Genomic DNA, 21,182 nt, shown 5'->3' on the forward strand with positions numbered 1-21,182 from the left:
TTACTGAGAGAATTAAATAAATAAATAAATAGAGAAACCCCAGGTGGCAGGTTTTTATTATATTTTTATTATTTTTTTTTTTTAAAAAAAACCCATTAAAGAATAAAGATTCCACCAGCTAAAAGAAAATAAATAAATAAAATTTTTTAATTATATTCCCAAAAAACCCTTTTATTTATTTATTTATTTTTTTGAATTTTTTTTTAAAAAATATTTGTTGTGTGTATTTATTTTAATTTATTTTTGGTCCTTGGTTTGTTTTGTGGTGTAATTTGGTAAGGAGGAGCGTCCTCCCAATTAGCTTTGTTATTATTCTCTCTATGCTTGGTGAATCCACTACTTCCGTCTTGGGCGGTGGCGCCGCCGTGCCGGAGACGAATCATTGCCATGATGAGGTAATCGGCGACATGGGTGTAGCGGCTGCGGCGGCGGCGGAGGAGGAGATTAATAACAATTCTGGTGAAGAGGAGAGACGGAGAAGAGACGACGGTGACCGGAGCTTCGGCGGAAACCGGTGGCCGAGACAAGAAACCTTAGCTCTCCTGAAAATTCGCTCCGATATGGACGTGGCTTTTCGAGATGCAAGCGTTAAAGGCCCTTTGTGGGAACAAGTTTCCAGGTACCAAATCAAAATTAAAAATTAAAAAAAAAAAAAAAAAAAAAAAAAAAAAAAGCTTCGATTTTTATTTTTATTTTTTGAAATTTTTCAATTTTAATTCTCTTCCAAGATCTGGGTTTCACTGTCGGCAGTTCAATCGTTGTCAGTTCATCTGTTTTTTTTTTTTTTTTTTTTTTTTTTGTTCTTGGGAATCTTTAATTAAACTGAAAACCCAATTCAGTGACACTGAAATTCAAGGAGATTTTCTTAAAAATTGAGGAAATTTTGCAATTTTCATATGAAAATATCATTAATTTCTTCGTTTTTTTAGTTCAATCATTGCTTTTCGACATGCAATTTGATGTTTTTTTCCTTTTTTTGTATGAAATTTTGATTTTTATCTCTTGTGGGGTTGTTTTTTTTTTTTTGGTATTTTTTTTTTTTTTAATCAGGAAATTAGTGGAGCTTGGATATCATCGAAGTGCAAAGAAATGCAAAGAGAAATTTGAGAATGTTTACAAATACCATAAAAGAACAAGAGAAGTTCGTAGTGGGAAACCAGATAGCAAAACTTATAAATTTTTTGAACAATTAGAAGCTCTTGAGAATCACCCACCTTTTAATTTCAATCCACCACCGCCGCCGCCGCCGCCTCCGCCGCCACCTCCGCCGTCAACCACCGTCATTCCCACTGTTCCATCCACCACCACCCTACCCCACTTGATGAACATATCCTTCTCTCAACCAAATCCCACAATTCATCATCTCCCATCTCCGCCCGCTCCGTTCAATAACCCTACCACCTCGTCCGTCCCCGTTGGGTTTCTTGAAGCGGATCTTATCTCGAATTCGACGTCGGATGATGTCGATGATTCATCGACATCATCCGACGAGGCACCGAGGAGGAGGACGAAGAAGAGGAAATGGAAGGAGTTTTTTGAGAGATTAATGAAGGAAGTGATTCAAAAACAAGTGGAAATGCAAAAGAGATTCTTGGAAGCTATTGAGAAAAGGGAACAAGAGAGAATTGTTAGAGAAGAAGCTTGGAGAATTCAAGAAATGGCTAAAATCAATAGAGAAAGAGAGATTTTAGCTCATGAAAGATCAATGGCGGCTTCTAAAGACGCCGCCATTACTTCCTTCCTCCAAAAAATAACCGAATCCCAACAGAACAACAACAACCACAACAACAATCTGTCACGAACGCCACCGCCGCTACCACAACAACAACCAATACCCATGTCAAATCCGACACCGGTCGTACAACCGCCGCCGCCACCGCCACCTTCATCGACATTGCAAGTAGTTCTTCCACAAAAGATGGAGATTATGAAAATGGATCATAATGGTAGGGAGAATTACACTATGAGTCCATCTTCAAGCTCATCAAGATGGCCAAAAGTGGAAGTGGAAGCATTGATCAAATTAAGAACAAATCTTGAAGCCAAATATCAAGAGAATGTACCAAAAGGGCCATTATGGGAAGAGATATCATCAGCCATGAAGAGAATAGGTTACAATAGAAATGCAAAGAGATGCAAAGAGAAATGGGAAAACATAAACAAATACTTCAAGAAAGTGAAGGAAACAAGAAAAACAAGGCCAGAGGATTCCAAGACATGCCCTTATTTCCACCAGCTCGATGCTTTGTATCGGGAAAAGGGCGGCGGAAACAACAACAACAACAATAACAGGAAGCTCGAGCTCGAAAACATAGGTTCTTCGACGATGATTCCATTGATGGTTCAGCCCGAACAACAATGGCCACCGCAGCAAGAGATCACCCGACCCGACTCGGGCAACGAAGAGATGGAGAGCGAACCGATGGATCGTGACGATAAAGACGATGATGATGACGATGATGAAGAGGAAGAGGACGAGGGTGGTGGGAACTATGAGATTGTGGCTAGCAAACCAACTTCGGTGAGTACTGCTGAGTGAGTGAAGACAAAACATACTGTGGCTTTAGTAAAACTCGAGTAAAGGTCGAGTCGGGACGGGTTGTCGGGTTTTTGTTGTTCATACACACACTCACGAGTCGGGACGGGTTGTCGGGTTTTTGTTGTTCATACACACACTCACAATGGGGGGGGGGGATTGAGAAATTGTAGAATAGAGTTCGGCGAGAGTTATATGTTTTTCCATTTTAATAATTTATTTAATTTTTTTGGCCTAAAAATTTTAATAAAGTTTAAGTAATTTTTTTTTAAAAAATTGTCAATAATAAAAAAAAAATAAAAAAATCAATATATATATGAGGCTAAAGTTGACCCTTTAAATTATTTTTTTTTAATATTTGTGTAAATTTAATTTTTAAAATTTTAATTATGAAATAAAAATAAAAATAAAAATAAATTTGATGGTGAGGTGGCAAGCAATTCATAACATCGATAAATGGTAGGGACCATTGAAATTAATAAAAATAAAATTGAAACTTTTAAAAATAAGTGGACAAAAATGACTTAAATGTAAAATATATATATATATATATATATATATTAATGAAATATGTATAATTTGAGGGGTCATGTTATAATTAATAGTCTCATAACTCTTTTTAATTAAAAAAAATATTATTAATAATAAAAAAATAATGAAAATATATATTAAAAAATTTAAATAAATATATATTATTATGGCTATTATTTAATGAAGCCAATTACCATAATTAATGTTATATGAAAGTTTATAGAGAAAAATAATAAAAAAAAAATATTGTATTTATTATTTCATTAAAAATAAATTAAAAGATATGACACCTTGCATGCAAACCCCTTATGTTTAGTTAATTAAAAAACTATCAAAATTGTGAAAGGTGGTGGCAAAAAATATAAATAAATAATTAGGGATGTACCTAAAAAAAAACGTCACGAATATTCAGGTAGTAAGATGTCAAGTCACTGATATCTTGACCGTGTCACAAACCGAATGAGGTTTGAAGCTTTTCGAGTAATAAACTTGTTGAACATTTTAGGCCAGTAAGATACGTACTTGAAAAATATTGCTATTATCTCGATTGATTTTGATCTCAGGTTTGTAAGATGTAAAGGTATTGATATGTTAACCCGTTGAGGTCACCGAACGAGAAAGAGACAGGATAATAGGTATTGAATGAGTCGGTTTTACGGTGTCTCGAGAGAGGGTAGAAAGTAAATAATGAGAGAGGAGAGAGAAGGAATGAAGGGTAGAGGGAGCATCACATGTAGGCATGGAAATGGACCCTTAGGATAACACAAAATATAAATATTTGTAGGATCATTGGCCCTACACCATTTCTCTTAAGGAATCTTCCTTCTCACTCCTGCCATTCAAACAGTTCTTCTCAGTACCATTTTTTTTTTTAAATTTTATCGATAATCAATAAATATTTTAGTAGATAATGTCCGTTTTGATCCGTTACGTATTGTCGTCGGTCTCATAGGTTTAAAATGTATCTACTAGGGAAAGGTAGGTTTCCACACCCCGCTGCTAGTAGATATTGTATTCTTTGGTTCGAGGTTTCCATACCTCTCTACCGCTAGCACATATTGTCTGTTTTTGCCCGTTACGTATTGTTGTTAGTTTCACTGTTTTAAAATGTATCTACTAGGGAAAGGTAGGTTTCCACACCCCGCCGCTAGCAGATATTATTTTCTTTAGCTCGAGGTTTCCATACATCTCCACCGTAGCACATATTGTCCATTTTTGCCCGTTACATATCATTATCAGTCTCACAGTTCTAAAATGTATCTACTAGAGAAAGGTAGGTTTCCACACCCTGCCGCTAGTAGATATTATTTTCTTTGGCTCGAGATTTCCATACCTCCCCACCGCTAGCACATACTATCCGTTTTTTCCCGTTACGTATCGTCGTTAGTCTCATGTTTTAAAACACATCTATTAAGGAGAGGTAGTTTTTCACACGCTGGTCGCTAGCAGATATTATCTACTTTTGCACATATTGTCTGTTTTTGCCCGTTACGTATCGTCGTCAGTTTCATAGTTTTAAAGTGAGAAAGGTCGGTTTCCACACCCCGCCGCTAGCAGATATTGTTTTCTTTGGCTCGAGGTTTCCATACCTCTCCATCACTAGTACGTATTGTCCGTTTTTTCCTGTTATGTATAGTCATCAGTCTCACTGTTTTAAAAATGTATCTAATAAGAAAAGGTAAGTTTACACACCTTGCCGCTAGCATATATTATTTTCCTTGGCTCGAGGTTTCTATACCTCCCCACCACTAGCACATATTGTCCGTTTTTGCTCGTTACGTATCGTCGTCAGTCTCATAGTTTTAAAATGTATCTACTAGAGAAAGGTAGGTTTCCACACCCCGCCACTAGCATATATTGTTTTATTTGGCTCGAGGTTTCCATACCTCTCCACCACTAGCACATATTGTACGTTTTTGCCCATTACGTATCGTCTTCAGTCTGACACTTTTAAAATGTATCTATCAGGGAAAGGTAGGTTTCCACACCCTGCCGTTAGCAGATATTATTTTCTTTGGCTCGAGGTTTCCATACCTCCCCACTGCTAGCACATACTATCCGTTTTTTCCCGTTACGTATCGTCGTCAGTCTCATGTTTTAAAACGCATCTATTAAGGACAAGTAGTTTTTCACACGCTCGTCGCTAGCAGATATTATCTACTTTGGCCCCATTGCTAACAAATATCATCCACTTTGGCTCATTACGTATTACCGTCACCCTCACAATTTTAAAACACGTCTACTAAGAAGAGATTTCTACACTCTTATAATGAATGCTTCGTCCTCCTCTCCAACAAATGTGAGATTTCACAATTTTTAAAATTAAAATCTACTAAAATACTAGATGAAATCGAAGAACCTGAAACAGTGTAACGATCTTTGGGACCTCGATGCTATCCGATTTAAACAAATTGGGTTAAAAAGATATTATTTTGGAGAAGACAAGAAAATAAGTGAGGCATTATTTAAGACATAGAGACATGATGAAGAACATAGGTAGAAAGAGAGATAAAAATGGAGTGTTTTATTTTTTGCTTTGACTTAAGAAATGGGGCAATTTTGTGTGCCATTCAAGATGTGGACCTTTCATTATTATTTTTTTTTATAATTTTATTATTATTATTATTATTTTATTATTATCATTTTTTGTGGATAGCAATAAATATTCTGTAACAACTCATAAAACTTTCTCATTTATAACACCAATATTTTATATATTAATAAAAATATATCTTATTTTTGTATTTTATTTAAAAAATAATATTATTGAATTTTAAAATTTATAAAAAAAAAATGTTTAAAAAAAATACATTTTTAACATTTGATTAGTAACCTTTAAACTTTTTTATAAAGTCCAAAAATACTTTTATTTAACGTATGTGGACCGAATCGTTAGAACTCCGTTTAAAAAATACTCATGAACTTTCAAGAGTAACATTAATTTCCTTAAACTTTAAATTTTTTTTTTATTTAAAAGTTTGAAGATAATCTATGAGGTGTAGATAAACAATTTTCGTCAATGTACGGACGTTAGAAGCTTTTTTGAACTTTTTTTTACGAGGGTTAAGGGTGTAAAGTTACTTTCAAAATTTCATGGGTATTTTTTGAATAGGGTACTAAGGATAAGAGTATTTTTTAACTTAAAAGAATATTGATGAAACATTTGAAAGTGAAGGGTATTTTTGGAACACTATTGAAAGTCCAAGGGTATTTCTGAATCAAAATACTAACCGTTTCTATCCGAAAACAAATGGAAAATGTATTTTTAAAACGCTTTGTTAAAAGTTTAAAGGTATTTTCGAGATAAAATCAAAATTTAGGGTTATTTTTGTGAGATCTCATCAATTGAAGAAGAGAACGAAACATTCTTTATAAAGGTGTGGAAACCTCTTACTAAGAGACGTGTTTTAAAACCGTGAGGCTGACGGTGATACGGTGATACGTAACGAGCTAAAATGGATAATATCTATTCACGATAGGGCTTGAGATTACGATTAGAATAGATAAGAAGAGAGAGAAAGATAGAATATCCCCATCTTCAATAGAAAATACATTATTAAAAAGATTTATATGTTGCATTTGTCTCTTTTGGAAGGCCATAGGAACAATGACATAATAAGGGAGGGCCTTACCTTTTTGTTCATCACAAGACATATATGGGAGATGTGAAAAGAAAGAAAAGAAAGGCAAAAGGAGGAGGAAAGAGTTTCTTTCTCTCAAACCCCATCAAAACTTGGCTTCAACTCATTGTATGGATGTGTTTTTTGGACTTTCTTTTGCTCATTTTGATAGGGCTCCCCCTCACTCACTCCCAACTTTTAATCATATTGCCCCCTTTATGTCTCCAATTTCTTGTCCACCAAACCCTAAACCCCTCATCCCACCATACACTTGTATCTCACTTTTATGCATAAATCATATCATTTAGTTCGAGAAAGAAAAAAACTTTCCATCGTTGAATTGTGCGAGAGGTAATTATTGTTTTGTAAATGATGATATCGAGATGATTTATTATTTCGATACGAGATTATCCATATAGAAACCCTAAAATTCATGTTTGAAAGTATAAATCTCAAAGTTAGTTCAAATATAAAGATTTCTTTACAAAAAGTATTAAAGCATGGAAACTATTGCGAAAGTTGACTCTAACATGACTACCTATGGCTTATGTAGCAACCACTGTCAGTCGCGTAAGATGTTCATGCTTAGAAATGGTTGAGTATTACAAATGTCTAGTAAGTGACCCATTTGTTGGAGTTTGAAAATGTTGGTACATGCAAAGATGAATCATGACGTTCATTTCTACTAGGACCTAAAATAACGGTTTGTGCTTTAGTTTTTTTATGTTTGCACAACTTTTGTACATATGAAACCCACTAGACTCATGTCATTCGTAATCTTTAGGTCTCGTTGGGTATGCATTACTTTCGTACATATGGGGGTATCACTTTCATATACATCAACCCTACACTAAATGTTTTAGTGCATGTAGGGACCTCAAAGAGTCATAGAAAGAGGAGAACAAAAACTATCGTTCTTCACGCCTATATGAATTATATACATACATGAGACCCTACAAGTATAAAGCATTAGTTTTAGTACATGTCTACATGATGCAAAATTGTATTATGGGGGAAGCATGGTGTCAGCTCCCCACCACCTCTGGGCCTTGTGGCCTAAACGAGCTACCATATGCCATGTGTGTGTGTCACAGTGAGGGTGATCGTTTTGAAACAAGTGTCTTGGGCGACTTCCTTTGAAATGGATTTTTCAAAGACAATACTGGGCAGCACGAGTGTCCTGGTATTGCACCCTAGCCTAAGCGTCGTAGGTTGGATTTTGCTCCTGCTATTTGGTACGTATTCCATAAATGGTTCAGCATGAACACAAGAAGGCCAATGCCTCGATTGAACCAGAATGGATAGATGTTCAGGATGTCCCGAGATTATGAATGACGCGTGAGCCCATTCTCGATGGCATGACCGAGTGAGCTGTTATGGTCAACGACATCCCGTGACCTGGGATGGAGTCAAAGCATGAGGGCCATGTTAATTGTGAACCAAGATGAGATGATGGGAAACGATGTTACATTGAGAGACCTTGGCCCCGAGTAGAGGCAATGTCGAGCTGAATGACTTGGCCTGGTGTAGAGGCACATCGGTTGTGTCGCAGAAGATTGAACATGCATGCATAGGTAGCGTGTGTGGCCGAACAAGCTTGGATTCTGCAAAAGTGATGTTCGGTTGGCGAAGGAAAACCTCGCTTAAGGGAAGCCACAAAGTCAGGTAAAAAATGAATATGAGGCTTGAGTTTCCCACAAGGCTTGTAGTAAGTGTGTCAAGATTACGACGCCACATGGTTGAGAAAGTACAACCATGACACAGGGCACTAGCAGAACTAAAGGAACTCAAGACATAGCTACAAGAATTGCTGGATAAAGACTTTATCCGTCATAGTGTATCTTCGTGGGGAGCACCAGCGATGTTCGTAAAAAAGAAGGATGGACCGGTGCATTTATGCATCGATTATAGGGAGTTTAATAAGAAGACAATGAAGACAAGTATCCCCGTCCACGCATAGAGGATTTATTTGATCAACTTAGGGAATAAATGGTGTTCTCGAAGATAGACCTATGATTAGGTTATCATCATATCAAGATGAAAGAAGAGAATGTGCCGAAGACAACTTTCAGAAAGAGATACGGCCACTATGTGTTTGTTGTGATGTCATTTGGACTTCCTATCACCCTGGTTGTATTCATTCATATGGACCAAGGCTTGCAAGGTAAGTTTTCAAGATTGGAAGGACAGGTTAGTGTTAGCGCTAATACTTAAGATGTCAGACTAAACGAGAAATTATGTGATTGTTAGGTTATGGAGTCTGATGCTTATTTATAGCTTAGTCAACTGTTATACATAGTAAAACTATATATGATAAATGACATAGGTAAATTGTCATAAATAGTAAATAGTTACCGTAAAAACCTACATCCAGTAAACCTATATATGATAGATAGTTATATATTAGATTGTTATATCTGGTAAAGGTATATATAGTAAACTAAACCATATATATAACCCGTGGCAGAGTTTTGAAAATGTATTTTCTGTATTCTCTCTTATTCTACATACCTCAAGTCATCAATACAAAACTTTTAGTCAATATTCTCTTTGTATTCTCTCTCTCTTGTTCTTTGTGTTCATCTAGATCGAGTGTGTGTTGTTGTGCGATCCTAACAACTGGTATTAGAGCAAGGTGAAATTCACCACGATCTGTGAAGATGGAAAGTTTAAAGATTGGAATTGAGAAGTTTGATGGATCCGATTTCGGTTTCGATTTCTGGAAGATGCAGATTGAAGCTTATCTATACTAGAACGATCTTCACGAACCCCTGTGGGGGGTGATGCCAGATACCATGACCACAGAGCAGTGAAAGCTCAAGGATCTACAAGCTTTAGGGCTGATACGGTTGACGCTATCCAGAAACGTGGCGTTCAACATCATCAAGGAGAAGACAACGTCAGATCTGTTGAAGGCACTGTCGAATATGTACGAAAAATCGTTGGCTATGAACAATGTGTGTTTGATGCGAAGATTGTTGAATCTACAAATGTCTGAAGGTGGATCTGTTGTTGATCATATAAATGAATTCAATGAGATCGTAAGTTAACTGAGTTCGGTGAAGATTAATTTCGATGATGAAATTAAAGCATTGATTTTGATGTCATCTTTACCCGAGTCGTGGGATACTATTGTTGCCACAATCAGCAGTTTCCGAGGATCTGATAAACTGAAGTTTGATGAAATTCGAGATGTAGTTTTTAGCGACAGTATTCACAAACGAGAAATTGAAAATTCATCTAGTAGTGCTCTCAATGTTGACCAACGGGGAAGAAGTAAACCGAAGGGCCCAAACAAAGGGCGATCAAAATCAAAGAATCGAGAAAAATCTCAAAATAGACCAAAAGTAACATGTTGAAATTGTGGAGAAAAAGGTCACTTTTGGTCGGATTGTACAAGACTAAAGAGGAAACAGAATCACAAATCTGGAGATGATGATTATCTAAATTCAGCCGAAGACATTAGGGATGCTCTAGTCCTTAGCCTGGATAGTCCAATTGAATCCTAGATTTTGGATTCAGGTTCATCTTTTCATTCGTCTCCAAATAAAGAGTTTTTCTAGAATTTCAAGTCTGGAAATTTTGAGAGGTGTATCTTGCCAACAACAAAGATTTGGAGATTAAAGGAAAAGAAGATGTCAGCATAATAACTCCGGTAGAAAATCAGTGAACATTAAAGGTTGACAGATATATTCTTGGTCTCAAGAAGAACATGATCTCTATTGGTCAATTGGACAACACAGGTTATGCAACAGAGTGAGGGAAGAGTTCGTGGAAGATTATAAAGGGTGCTATTGTGGTAGCACGTTGCACAAAATCTGGAACATTATACAACACTGCAGGTGTATGAACATAGAGGTTGTTGCTGAGAGTACTTTAGATTCAAGTATATGGCACAATAGACTTGGACATATGAGCGTGAAAGGGATGAAGATGCTGGCTGCAAAACGAGTTTTAGAAGGTCTGAAATCTATTGATATGGGTCATTGTGAGAACTGCGTTATGAGCAAGCAGAAATGAGTCAGCTTCATAAGGACTGCCAGAGAATTGAAGAAAGTGCGGTTGGAAATGGTCCATACAAATGTTTGGGGACCATCTCCAGTTCCATCACTTGGTGGATCAAAGTTCTACGTCACCTTCATCAATGATTTCAGCAGTAAGGTGTGAATTTATTTCCTGAAACATAAGTTCAATGTGTTTGCCATCTTCAAGAAGTGGAAAGCTGAAAGTGAAAATCAGACCGGCTTGAAGATCAAATGCCTGAGGTCTGACAATGGAGGGGAGTACGACAAGTCAGAATTCAAAACATTTTGTGCAGTCAAGGGAATTAGATTAACAACGACAGTTCTCGGTAAAGCAAGACAAAATGGTGTTGCTAAAAAGATGAATAGAACACTGAACGAGGGGGCAAAGAGTGTGAGAATTCATTCTGGATTGCCAGAGACATTCTGGGCTAATGCCTTAAATATAGTAGTCTATTGTAGCATTCATTATAGCTATAAAAAACGTTATAAAAATTTCTAAACTTTTAATAACGTTGACTGTCACGACATTCTACAAACTTTTTTTTTTCTTTTTTTTTGTTTGCTTGCCTCTACATGATCATTGCTCAAGAAGAATTGAAAGTGTTTGGTTTTAATTTAGTTAACATGAAGTTATGCATCCACGTGGTTGTCTGCTTTGACACGTTATGTATCGCCATCAGCCACACAATTTTAAAATGTATTTATTAGGGAGAGTTTTTCAGAACCTTATAAGGAATGTTTCGTTACCTCTCCAATCAATGTGAGATCTCACAATCAACCTCGATTTAGGACTCAGCATCCTCTCTGACACACTGCCTAGGGAATGCTTCGCTTCACAATCTTAAAACTCGTCTACTAAAGAGAGATTTTTACACCCTTATAAGAAATGATTCGTTCCCTCTCCAACCAATGATTCATTCCCTCAGCGTCCTCACTGGCACACTCCCTGGTGTCTCTGACTCTGATATCTTTGTAACAGCCAAAGCCCGTCACTAACAAATATTGTCCACTTTGGCCGGTTACGTATTGTCATTAGTCACACAATTTTAGAATGTGTCTATTAGATATAGGTTTTCACACCCTTACAAGGAAAGTTTTGTTCCCTTCTCTAACCAATATGGGATCTCACAAGTATACACCCGAGTAAAGGAAAACGCACATGAATCAACCAAGACTATATTCGAAAGAGAGCGATTTTGATGATATAAAATTGCTTAAAAACGATTTTAAAAAGTCGGGTAGTTATACAAAATTAAGTATGATTAGGTTATAACAATTCTGAACGATATTGAATTTGCAAACTCAGGTTTGTCTTAGATAGTCGTTCATAATATTTATAAGCATAAACATCATAAAAAATGGTACAATACGATGCATCAATATCAATAGATTTCGACTCTAATCATTAGCACTAATGATCGCACTTTTCATCATTGGTTAGTTCATAACAATCATTTGAATAACTCATTAATGCTTAAATCTCATAATTTTATTACATTTTACCTATAAACTCAAAGCAAGCACCTTTTTGTGATACCTATTAGAACATCTAGCTGTTAGTCATGTGTCTGAAAATGACAAGCCCCTTTTGTTCATTATTACCCAATTTGTGTGCCACCAAATTTCTTGGAATTAATTCCATTTTTATCATACAAATTTTTTAATCAATTTTATGTGGGTCATATTTTTTGTTTCCCTTAATTTAACCTACATTTACATATCTCATTCCTTCGAACTATATATAGTGAAAAGTGAATCAATACAATTATTTGAAATATTGTCCATATTAACCATAGAATGCGATATGTTTTTGTGATTAATTTGGCATAATAAAAAGGTTTTAGGGGAGACGGACAAAACCCGATGCAGACTGACACACAGACATCGAAAAGAGCAGCCCAAGCCCACCACTAGCAGATATTGTTCTCTTTAGGTTTTTTCTTTCGGGCTTCCTCTCGAGGCTTTAAAACGCGCTTGCTAGGTAAAGGTTTCCACATCTTATATAGGGTGTTTCGTTTTTCTCTCCAACCAATGTGGATATCACAACAATTATGGAGTATTCTGAGATCAAGTTATGAGATCAAGTTATATCAGACTCTTGAATTTGTGTAATAGAGATGTCTTACTCACTGAGTGCTAGATCATGTATGAATTGACTTTGAAAACTGTAACAATCCAAGTTCACTGTTAGCAGATATTGTTCGATTTGGCTCGTTACGTATCGTCATTAGCCTCACAATTTTAAAATGCATCTACTAGGGAGAGGTTTCCTCATCGTTCTAAGGAATGTTTTGGGGAATAGTGTTCGTTTTGGCCCGTTACGTATCGTCATCAGCCTCAAGATCTTAAAACCCGTCTACTACGGAGATGTTTCCATACCCTTATAAGGAATGTTTCGTTCCCCTCTACAACCGATGTGAGATCTCACAATTCACTACCCTTGGGTGCCCAGCATCCTCGCTCGCACATTGCCAAATGTCTGGCTCTAATACCATTTGTGACAATTCAAGTCCACCACTAGCAGATATGTCCATTTTGGCCTGTTACATATCACTATCAGCCTCACGATTTTAAAACGTGTCTGCTAGAGGCAAGTTTTCACATCCTTATAAGAAGTGATTCATTTCCCTCTCTAACTGATACGCTAGCAAAAAGTAGCATCTAAATAAAACGGGTTCATATCAACTTTAGCTGATGAATTTGGCAACAAGTTGAAAGGAAGGACAAATGTTGAAGTGAATAGATAGGGTTTTAGGGAAGAGAGAGATAGCATGTGTGAGTTTGATGGCAACATATCAAAATGAGCTTTTTGTGTATTCAAAACATATGAAGCTTTTAATGGAACATGGCCACTCACTTCCAATGGGACCTTTAGCTTTTAACGAAAGAGGGCCACCATTTTACTCTTACCCTTATCCCTTTGACCACAAAATTACTTCTTAATAAAAATACCCTCATTAAAAAAATTAATAATATTTTCAAACTAGAAAATAAACAAAAACATCCTTAAACTATGTATTCAAAACATAGTTGGATGTGTAGTACTCCACGACTCACACATGCGAGCGTGGGCCTACCAGGCAGACTCGCACATCCATTGGGCTTGCTAGTCGGGCTAGCTCCTCTAGGCTGTAGCCAGACACCCGGAAGTACAATGGTTGTCATGCGTCATGCAAGCATGATGGACATTTCAATCTCACAGTTATGAAAGACTTACAAGAATTGAAAGTCACTTCCTTTACCAACAAGGTACACCTTTCTTTTCTATTACTCAATGTAGGTATGGTCTGTGGAGATAGTCTTCACTCTTAGAAGCAAGGAGACTCATATTGGTTTGTGTGGATAGTCTTCACTCTTAGAAATGAGGAGTAAGTAATATAACCATGCCATAGGGGAAGGCGAGAGCTATTAAGTGCCAAATTGTTATATAAATCCTAGGCACAAGTTGTCATAAAAATGCTGGAATAGCTCAGTTGGTTAGAGCGTGTGGCTCTTAACCACAAGATCGAAGGTTTGACCCCTCCTTCTAGCGTGCCATGATTGTTCAAATAGTCTATGTGAGCGATGCCTCACTCATACAAGAGTGTCTTAGAAGACCTCTAGTCTCCACAAAGAGCCGTCTATTCAAAGAGCCGTCTATTCTTTGATGGGTTTCGAACTATTCAAGTAGAATAAAAGAAAGTAAGGGACTAACGTATATCATGTCGAACATGATGCGTCCGAGCATGTCCAACTCAAGAGCCGTCTATTCTTTGATGGGTTTCGAACTATTCAAGTAGAATAAAAGAAAGTAAGGGACTTCTTTTACCGTGGAGTCTAACTCTCCACTTCTCAACATAACATTTTTTCAATTTTTTTTAGAGCAAGGACCATCCGAAATGACCCGACACTGATTGCTACATAGGCCATGTGTAATCTTGATAGAATTAGCTACCATCAAGATTACACATGAAAATAAATGTGTAAGCTAATTCTATCAAACTTTTAAAACATGCACAACAATAATTCATAGAACAAAGTTTGACAATAATTTAAGCTTGATTACGATAATAAGAAGAAAAAAGGGAAATTCAATTAATCCCACTATAAACAACAACAATTAATTATCATACAAATTCTAGTGCTCTTTAGCACATGTATTGCAAAGTTGCTTGCTTTTTGTGCCAAACTTTTACCCCTTTTCAGCTATGTAATGGATATCATATGCTTATTGAAGATTGCAACCCTTCTGTGCTACTACTTTCTTCTTCTTCTTCTTCTTCTTCCTCTTGATTCCCCATGATTTGATTGACCTGAAATGGTGGCGGCCATTGTTGCTCTGGCTCAACCATCAATGGCTCCATTTGGCTATTGATATCAAAGCTCATGCCTTTTTCCTTCTCTTTATAGATAGCATCCAATTGGTGATAGTAAGGACATGTCTTGGCATCTTCTGGCCTCTTCTTGTTGCTATCTTTCACCTTTTTGAAGTATTTGTTTATGTTCTCCCATTTCTCTTTGCATCTCTTTGAGCTTCTATTGTATCCAAACCCTCTCATGGCTGTTGATATCTCTTCCCACACTAACCCTTTTGCACCATTCTCTTCATACTTCATTTCCATTCTTGTTCTAACCCTTATCAATGCTTCAATTTCTTCCTTTGGCCATCTCGACGGCCTTATCTCCCCGTCTTGAGGACGAGTCGATGGTGGCGGTGGTGGTGGCGGTGGCGGAGATGGGAATGGAGATATCTTCTGTAACAATGCAACGACCGCGGCGTCTTTCGCGGCGGCTATCGACATCTCTTGAACTAAAACTTCATGTTCTTGATTAACCCTTTTCATTTCTTTGATTCTCCATGCTTCATCTCTTAATTTTCTTTGATTCTCTATTCTCTCCAAGGCTTCTAAGAATTTTAATTGAAGCCCTTCTTGCTTCTCTATTACCTCCTTTGTTAACCTCAAGAAGAAGTCACTCCATTTTCTCTTCTTCCTCCTCCTCCTTCTACTTCGGAACGGATCTTCCTCCGATGCGGTTGACGATGACGTCGAGCTCAAAAACATCACGTTAACCGCCATGTTTGGGAAATTGGAAAGAGGGTTTGAGGGTTTTGGTGGTAATGAATTGTTCATCGTCGATATAATAGTATCGGTGGTTATTTTCCCCAGTTGATCGTAATGCGACGGTGTCGCCGCCACTTGCCGGTGGTGAGATTGAAATGAAATGTGATTAAAAGCCTCTAATTCATCAGAAAACCTATAAATCTTTTTGCTATTATTTGATTTCCCACCTCGAGCTTCTTTGGTTCTCTTGTGATACTTATAAACATTCTCAAATTTCTCTTTGCATTTCTTTGGAGTTCTATTGAATCCAAGCTCCCTTAGCTTCCTGAAATCTCAACCAATTCAAAGATCTAAAGAAGAGAGAGAAAAAGAGAGATAAAGTTCTAAGCTTTTGCATTAGAAGAGAGAGAAAAACAGACAAACCCATGTTAGAACATGCTAAATAAGATCAAATTGATTAAATTTTTCAAATTTGATATGAACTTGCCAAGAAAAAGAATATGAATTGAGAAAAAACCTTGAAACTTCATCCCATAATGGAGCTTTATGAGTAGCATCTCTAAAAGCTACGCCCATATCGGATCTTATCTTCAACAAAGCCAAAGTCTCTTGTCTAGGCCATCGGTTCCCACCAAAAGACAACCCCTTTTCTTCTTCACCCGAATTCGATCCTCCGCCGCCGCCACCGCCACCGCCACCGCCACCGCTAACTTCTTCGTGGGTCTCCACCGCCTCGTCCGCCGCCGCCGCCACCACCGCCTCGCCGGAGTCCACTTCCATGGGAGCCTCTAGTTATTGGATGAATGTGAGGGAGTTTTATACATAAGGTGATTTTTTTTTTTATATATATATATAATTAAAAAAAATTAATCCTTGGTGGGATATGCCTGTCATGATCATGGCCCCCTCCCTTTTTTTTGTAAAAATAAAATTTAATATTTTATAAATAAAAAAAAAATCAAAGTATTTTATTATTTATTATTTATTTTCTTTAATTTATATGCTTAATTAAGTTATAGAATCTTAAGTCTTCTTTTCCCTTTTATGGGGAGGGTTTGCACAAACCCAATCATTAGACCCACTTGGCTTTCAAGCTTTCCTTAAAATATATATATAGTTTATTCATTTCCTATTTAAACCTTATTTTAGTCCATCAGATGTGCCTGTATATCAGTTGAGTTGGGTTAGATTGGAAAAATCTTTTAGATCAACTCGAAATTTCGGGTTGATTAGATTGGTGACTTGAGTAACTCAAATAGTGTTTACAACCCGGCCTGAACCAACCCAACCCAATTTTGGGCTGGTTGGATTAGTGACTTGAGTAACTCGAATAGTGTTCACAACTTGACCCGAACCAACCCAACCCAATTTCGGGTTGATTAGGTTGGTGACTTGAGTAACTCGAATAGTGTTCACAACCTTACCCGAACCAACCCAACCCAATTTCAGGTTGATTAGGTTGATGACTTTAGTAACTCGAATAGTGTTCACAACTTGACCCGAACCAACCCAACCTAACCCAATTTTTGATTGATTGGGTTAGTGACTTGAGTAACTCAAACAGTGTTCGCAACCCGACCCAACCCAACCTTCTATTTTCGAAGTTGTGTTGGATTGAATTGTCGAGTTGTTCTAACATCAAACATTCACAAGATATAACACATCAACTACCACGGTTACAAACGTCAAATATTCTTAATCTTCGTAATAATCTTAAAAGTAAACTGGTTGGTCAAAAAAATGCTGACCCACATATTTATACCAAAAAAAAAATTAACCCCAACACGACCAGCAGAGAAAATTCTAATTCAACCCAACTTTTATGGTTTAAATTGAGTAGTTCAGATTGATGAGTTCTTGGGTCACTTAAACACCCTACATCAGATCTATACTCTTATAAGATATCCATCGAACATTGTAACTGTTTAATTAAGAAACGTGTTAGATTTTCATATTAATATCGAGTAATTAATTAATTAATTTTTTTTTAAAAAAAAGGAAAAAATTAGTTGGAAATTGAAAGTGGTATGGGATAAGAAAACAAGTTGGAGCATTGTAGGTCAGCTTTGCTTTATGGAGGTGGGTTTTGGATACCTTTGGGTAAGTTTGGCAACACTTGAACCCAAATTACCAAATTGCCCCTCACTTTTTGTTTTTTTACCACTTTCATCCTTTCCCTACTTTTTCACTGCCCTCCAATATTCAAAGCTTCCAATCATTTCCATCCTCCTTCCAAAAATGCCCTTCATTAATTTTACTAATATATATTATTTTAAAATTATAATTTAAAGAAATAATAAAAATTAATTTAATTATTTTTTTTCATCTATTTATGAAATTAAATTTAAATAGCGACCAATTTAGGTAAGATTGTGACCTACCATAATAATGGCCATTGGCAATTAATTTCTCCTTTTTTTAGTTTTAATTGATTAAATATGTATTGCATGACTTTTCATCACTTTATTTATTTTAATTACGAGGTTTTTTTTGTTTTACACCTTCCATTTCAACGAGCCTAATTCTAATTGTCTTGTTCCGAAGCAAATCACGGGGCGATTCGTCCTATTCAGATATTCACGACCAAGAAATAATCGGGGGCAGCAGATATTGTCCTCTTTGGGCTTTCCCTTTTGGGTTCCCCTCAAAGCTTTAAAACGCGTCTGCTAGGGGAAGGTTTCCACACCCTTACAAATGGTGGTTTGTTCTCCTCCCCAACCAATGTGGGACATCACAATCCACCCCCTTCGGGGCCCAGCGTCCTCGTTGACACTCTTTCCTTCCTCCAATCGATGTGGGACATCACAATCCACCCCCTTTCGGGCCCAGCGTCCTTGCTGACACTCTTTCCTTCCTCCAATCGATGTGGGACCGCCCTCAAATCCACCCCCCCCTTTGGGGCCCAGCGTCCTTACTGGCACATCGCCTCGTGTCTACCCCCCTTTGGGGAACAGCGAGAAGGCTGGCATATCGTCCGGTGTCTGGCTCTGATACCATTTGTAACGACCCAGATCCACCGCTAGCAGATATTGTCCTCTTTGGGCTTTCCCTTACGGGCTTTCCCTCAAGGCTTTAAAACGCGTCTGCTAGGGAAAGGTTTCCACACCCTTATAAATGGTGGTTTGTTCTCCTCCCCAACCAATGTGGGATATCACAAAACGCCTACGAAAAGATCGTTTGGATTTAAGAAGAAGTCTCTTGGATTTATCCATGGTTTGTTTATTCCTTATCCCGAAAATCTTATTTCGATCCGATTTTTACTTGAACTAATTCTATGTTAGGTGAACTCTTGAAATTTTCTTGGAATGCATGTGAGTGATGACAAAACATTCTGAAAGGACCTATGTTAATCTGGGAGGATAGTATTCACTCTTAGAAGCGATGAGTAAATAACCTGACCATGTTGCACAAGAGAATGTCGAAGCACACAGGTACTAAATTTAGATTCTGAATCCTGATCCAAATTCTAGACATGGGTCGTTACAAATAGTGTTAGAGCGATACCTCTCTCAGTAAGATATAGTTTGGGGGATGAATCAAGGCGGAAGCTAATGGGCATGCGACATTCAAATAAATGAGGAGTATATGAATGAATCGAAGTCACATCTAAATGAGAGCGATCTTAAGGATATGATGATTAAGAAAGGTTTAAAAGAATTAGAAGTCGTGCGTGTACGAGCCATTTTAAAAGGGAGGGGACCCACTACGTGGTTAGAAGTGGACTTTAATGATGAAAGGTAATATTTTTATGAAATTAGTTAGAAAAAAAATTGTTTAATTTTGAGACAACGAGGTTAATAATTGAGACCAAATAAAAATAAGGAAATAAAATAATCAATATGACAATAATTGAAGGGAATAACAACATAGTTGGCTTGAATTTATTACTACTAATAATCATATTAATATTTATAATGTACAAGAAGGTGACACCTTATTATAATAAGTAATTATATACGTAAAATATTAACGACATTTTGAGATGTATTCTTTCTATAAAGGTTGAAGGGTCGAATTTTTCGTACTTCACTAATTTTATTCGAAAAAATTTATACGTAAAGCATGTTTTATGGTTCCGGTATAAGTTTAGTTTAACTAGAGATGTTTATTTAACACGCAAGACTGAATATCGATTCAGGATAAGGAGCTTGTGTTTAAATTAGAAACGAGAATGAGAATATAAAGAGGGAATCCATGTTTAAACGGGAAATAAGAAATAAGGAGAGATTTCTTTCTCGTTAGCTAAATGGGGCTGGAGTCGGGAATTCTCCGCCCCTCTCCCTTTAATATATATATATAATGGAGTTTTTTTTTTCTTCGTGAAACTATCATTTATAAATTTTATCTCTACGTTCTTCGAGTTCATAGATTATGACTAACTTCATAAGTTTAAGACTGGTACTTCTTTCTTTATAGTCGATCGATATTCTTACGGTGATAATGTTAAAATATCATCACTAAGTCCAACCGAGTCAAACCCAATAATTGTATTAGCTCATTCTATATTTATTTTAGCAAAATGATTTAGGTATTTTAGAATAAACGAGATATTTTAGGAAGATGATTCAGATGTAGATTGTGTAGCTCTAATATAAATATCCCTCCATCGTACCTAGGTTTTCATCGCAAGAAATACAAAGTACAGAGTGCAGTAGTTTTTGTAATCTCTTCTCGATTGGTGTTAATAAAGAGTGCAAGTGTTTCCCACAGAGAGTTGTGTTCCAACCGATAATACACTATTTACTCTTTAAGTTGGGTTCAATTAGTTCCGCTTATTTAAGCTTGTCTTATTCATAGGGTTATATTTCTATCTTAAATAATATAGCTCAACCAAGCTTATCTAACTCATCTCGAGCTTCTTTTGAGTCATATACATGTCTAGGTGAGGTGCAACCCAGTAATCGTTTCATATTTGAACCTTATACCAGTAATCTCAATCATAGAGAAGTCACCCCATCTGATGTAATTCATAGCATTAACTTTGGTCCAAACCGATCCAATTAGACCGGTCTACCATTTCGTACTGAACCGTTCAAACTAATTCAACTTAAATAGTCGAGAATTGGATGACGGGGAAAGACGTAATTAGTTAATTAAACACAATTAGTGTGTGAAGAGGAAATAAAAGATTGCTTGAATGGAAAGACAAGGCTTTGATTTAACTGCCTTTGTTTTATGTCTGTCTCCTTTGTAATTGCTTTGCAGCTACGTAACATTCTGTTGGCTGGAATCAGATTCATTGCCCACAAACATATATTTACAATTATTTATATCATTTTCTCAATCTAAACCCTACATATCTAACCATGGTTTAATATGTAACTAAGTATATAGTTTAGTTTCTGACGTTTGAAACGTCAACACTGCATAACAACTCACACAGTTTTTCTGTAACGACCCTAAATTTCTACTTACCTAGAGTCGTCAC

General features: G+C 36.7%; 2 protein-coding genes and 1 non-coding gene across 3 annotated transcripts; 2 read left to right on the forward strand and 1 right to left on the reverse strand.

Moving 5' to 3' along the window:
* The first annotated feature begins 245 nt into the window (after nt 1-245).
* Nucleotides 246-2,787, forward strand: LOC111797250 (trihelix transcription factor DF1). Its single transcript, XM_023680206.2, has 2 exons — nt 246-619; nt 1,051-2,787. The coding sequence occupies exons 1-2, from the start codon at nt 321-323 to the stop codon at nt 2,537-2,539; spliced, it is 1,788 nt and encodes a 595-aa protein (XP_023535974.2). The 5' UTR covers nt 246-320; the 3' UTR covers nt 2,540-2,787.
* Nucleotides 2,788-14,170: 11,383 nt separating this feature from the next.
* Nucleotides 14,171-14,244, forward strand: TRNAK-CUU (transfer RNA lysine (anticodon CUU)). Its single transcript has one exon. It is a non-coding gene; the product is annotated as a tRNA-Lys (tRNA).
* Nucleotides 14,245-14,731: 487 nt separating this feature from the next.
* Nucleotides 14,732-16,549, reverse strand: LOC111797518 (trihelix transcription factor DF1). The gene is made up of 2 exons (XM_023680535.2): nt 16,272-16,549; nt 14,732-16,079 (listed from the first exon to the last, which is right to left on the reverse strand). Exons 1-2 carry the CDS (start codon nt 16,532-16,534, stop codon nt 14,912-14,914), a joined length of 1,431 nt encoding a protein of 476 aa, XP_023536303.2. The 5' UTR covers nt 16,535-16,549; the 3' UTR covers nt 14,732-14,911.
* Between the last annotated feature and the right edge of the window lie 4,633 nt (nt 16,550-21,182).

This window comes from Cucurbita pepo, chromosome 6, assembly GCF_057944985.1.
Source record: "Cucurbita pepo subsp. pepo isolate OVF chromosome 6, ASM5794498v1, whole genome shotgun sequence".
NCBI classification, from domain to species: Eukaryota; Viridiplantae; Streptophyta; class Magnoliopsida; order Cucurbitales; family Cucurbitaceae; genus Cucurbita; species Cucurbita pepo.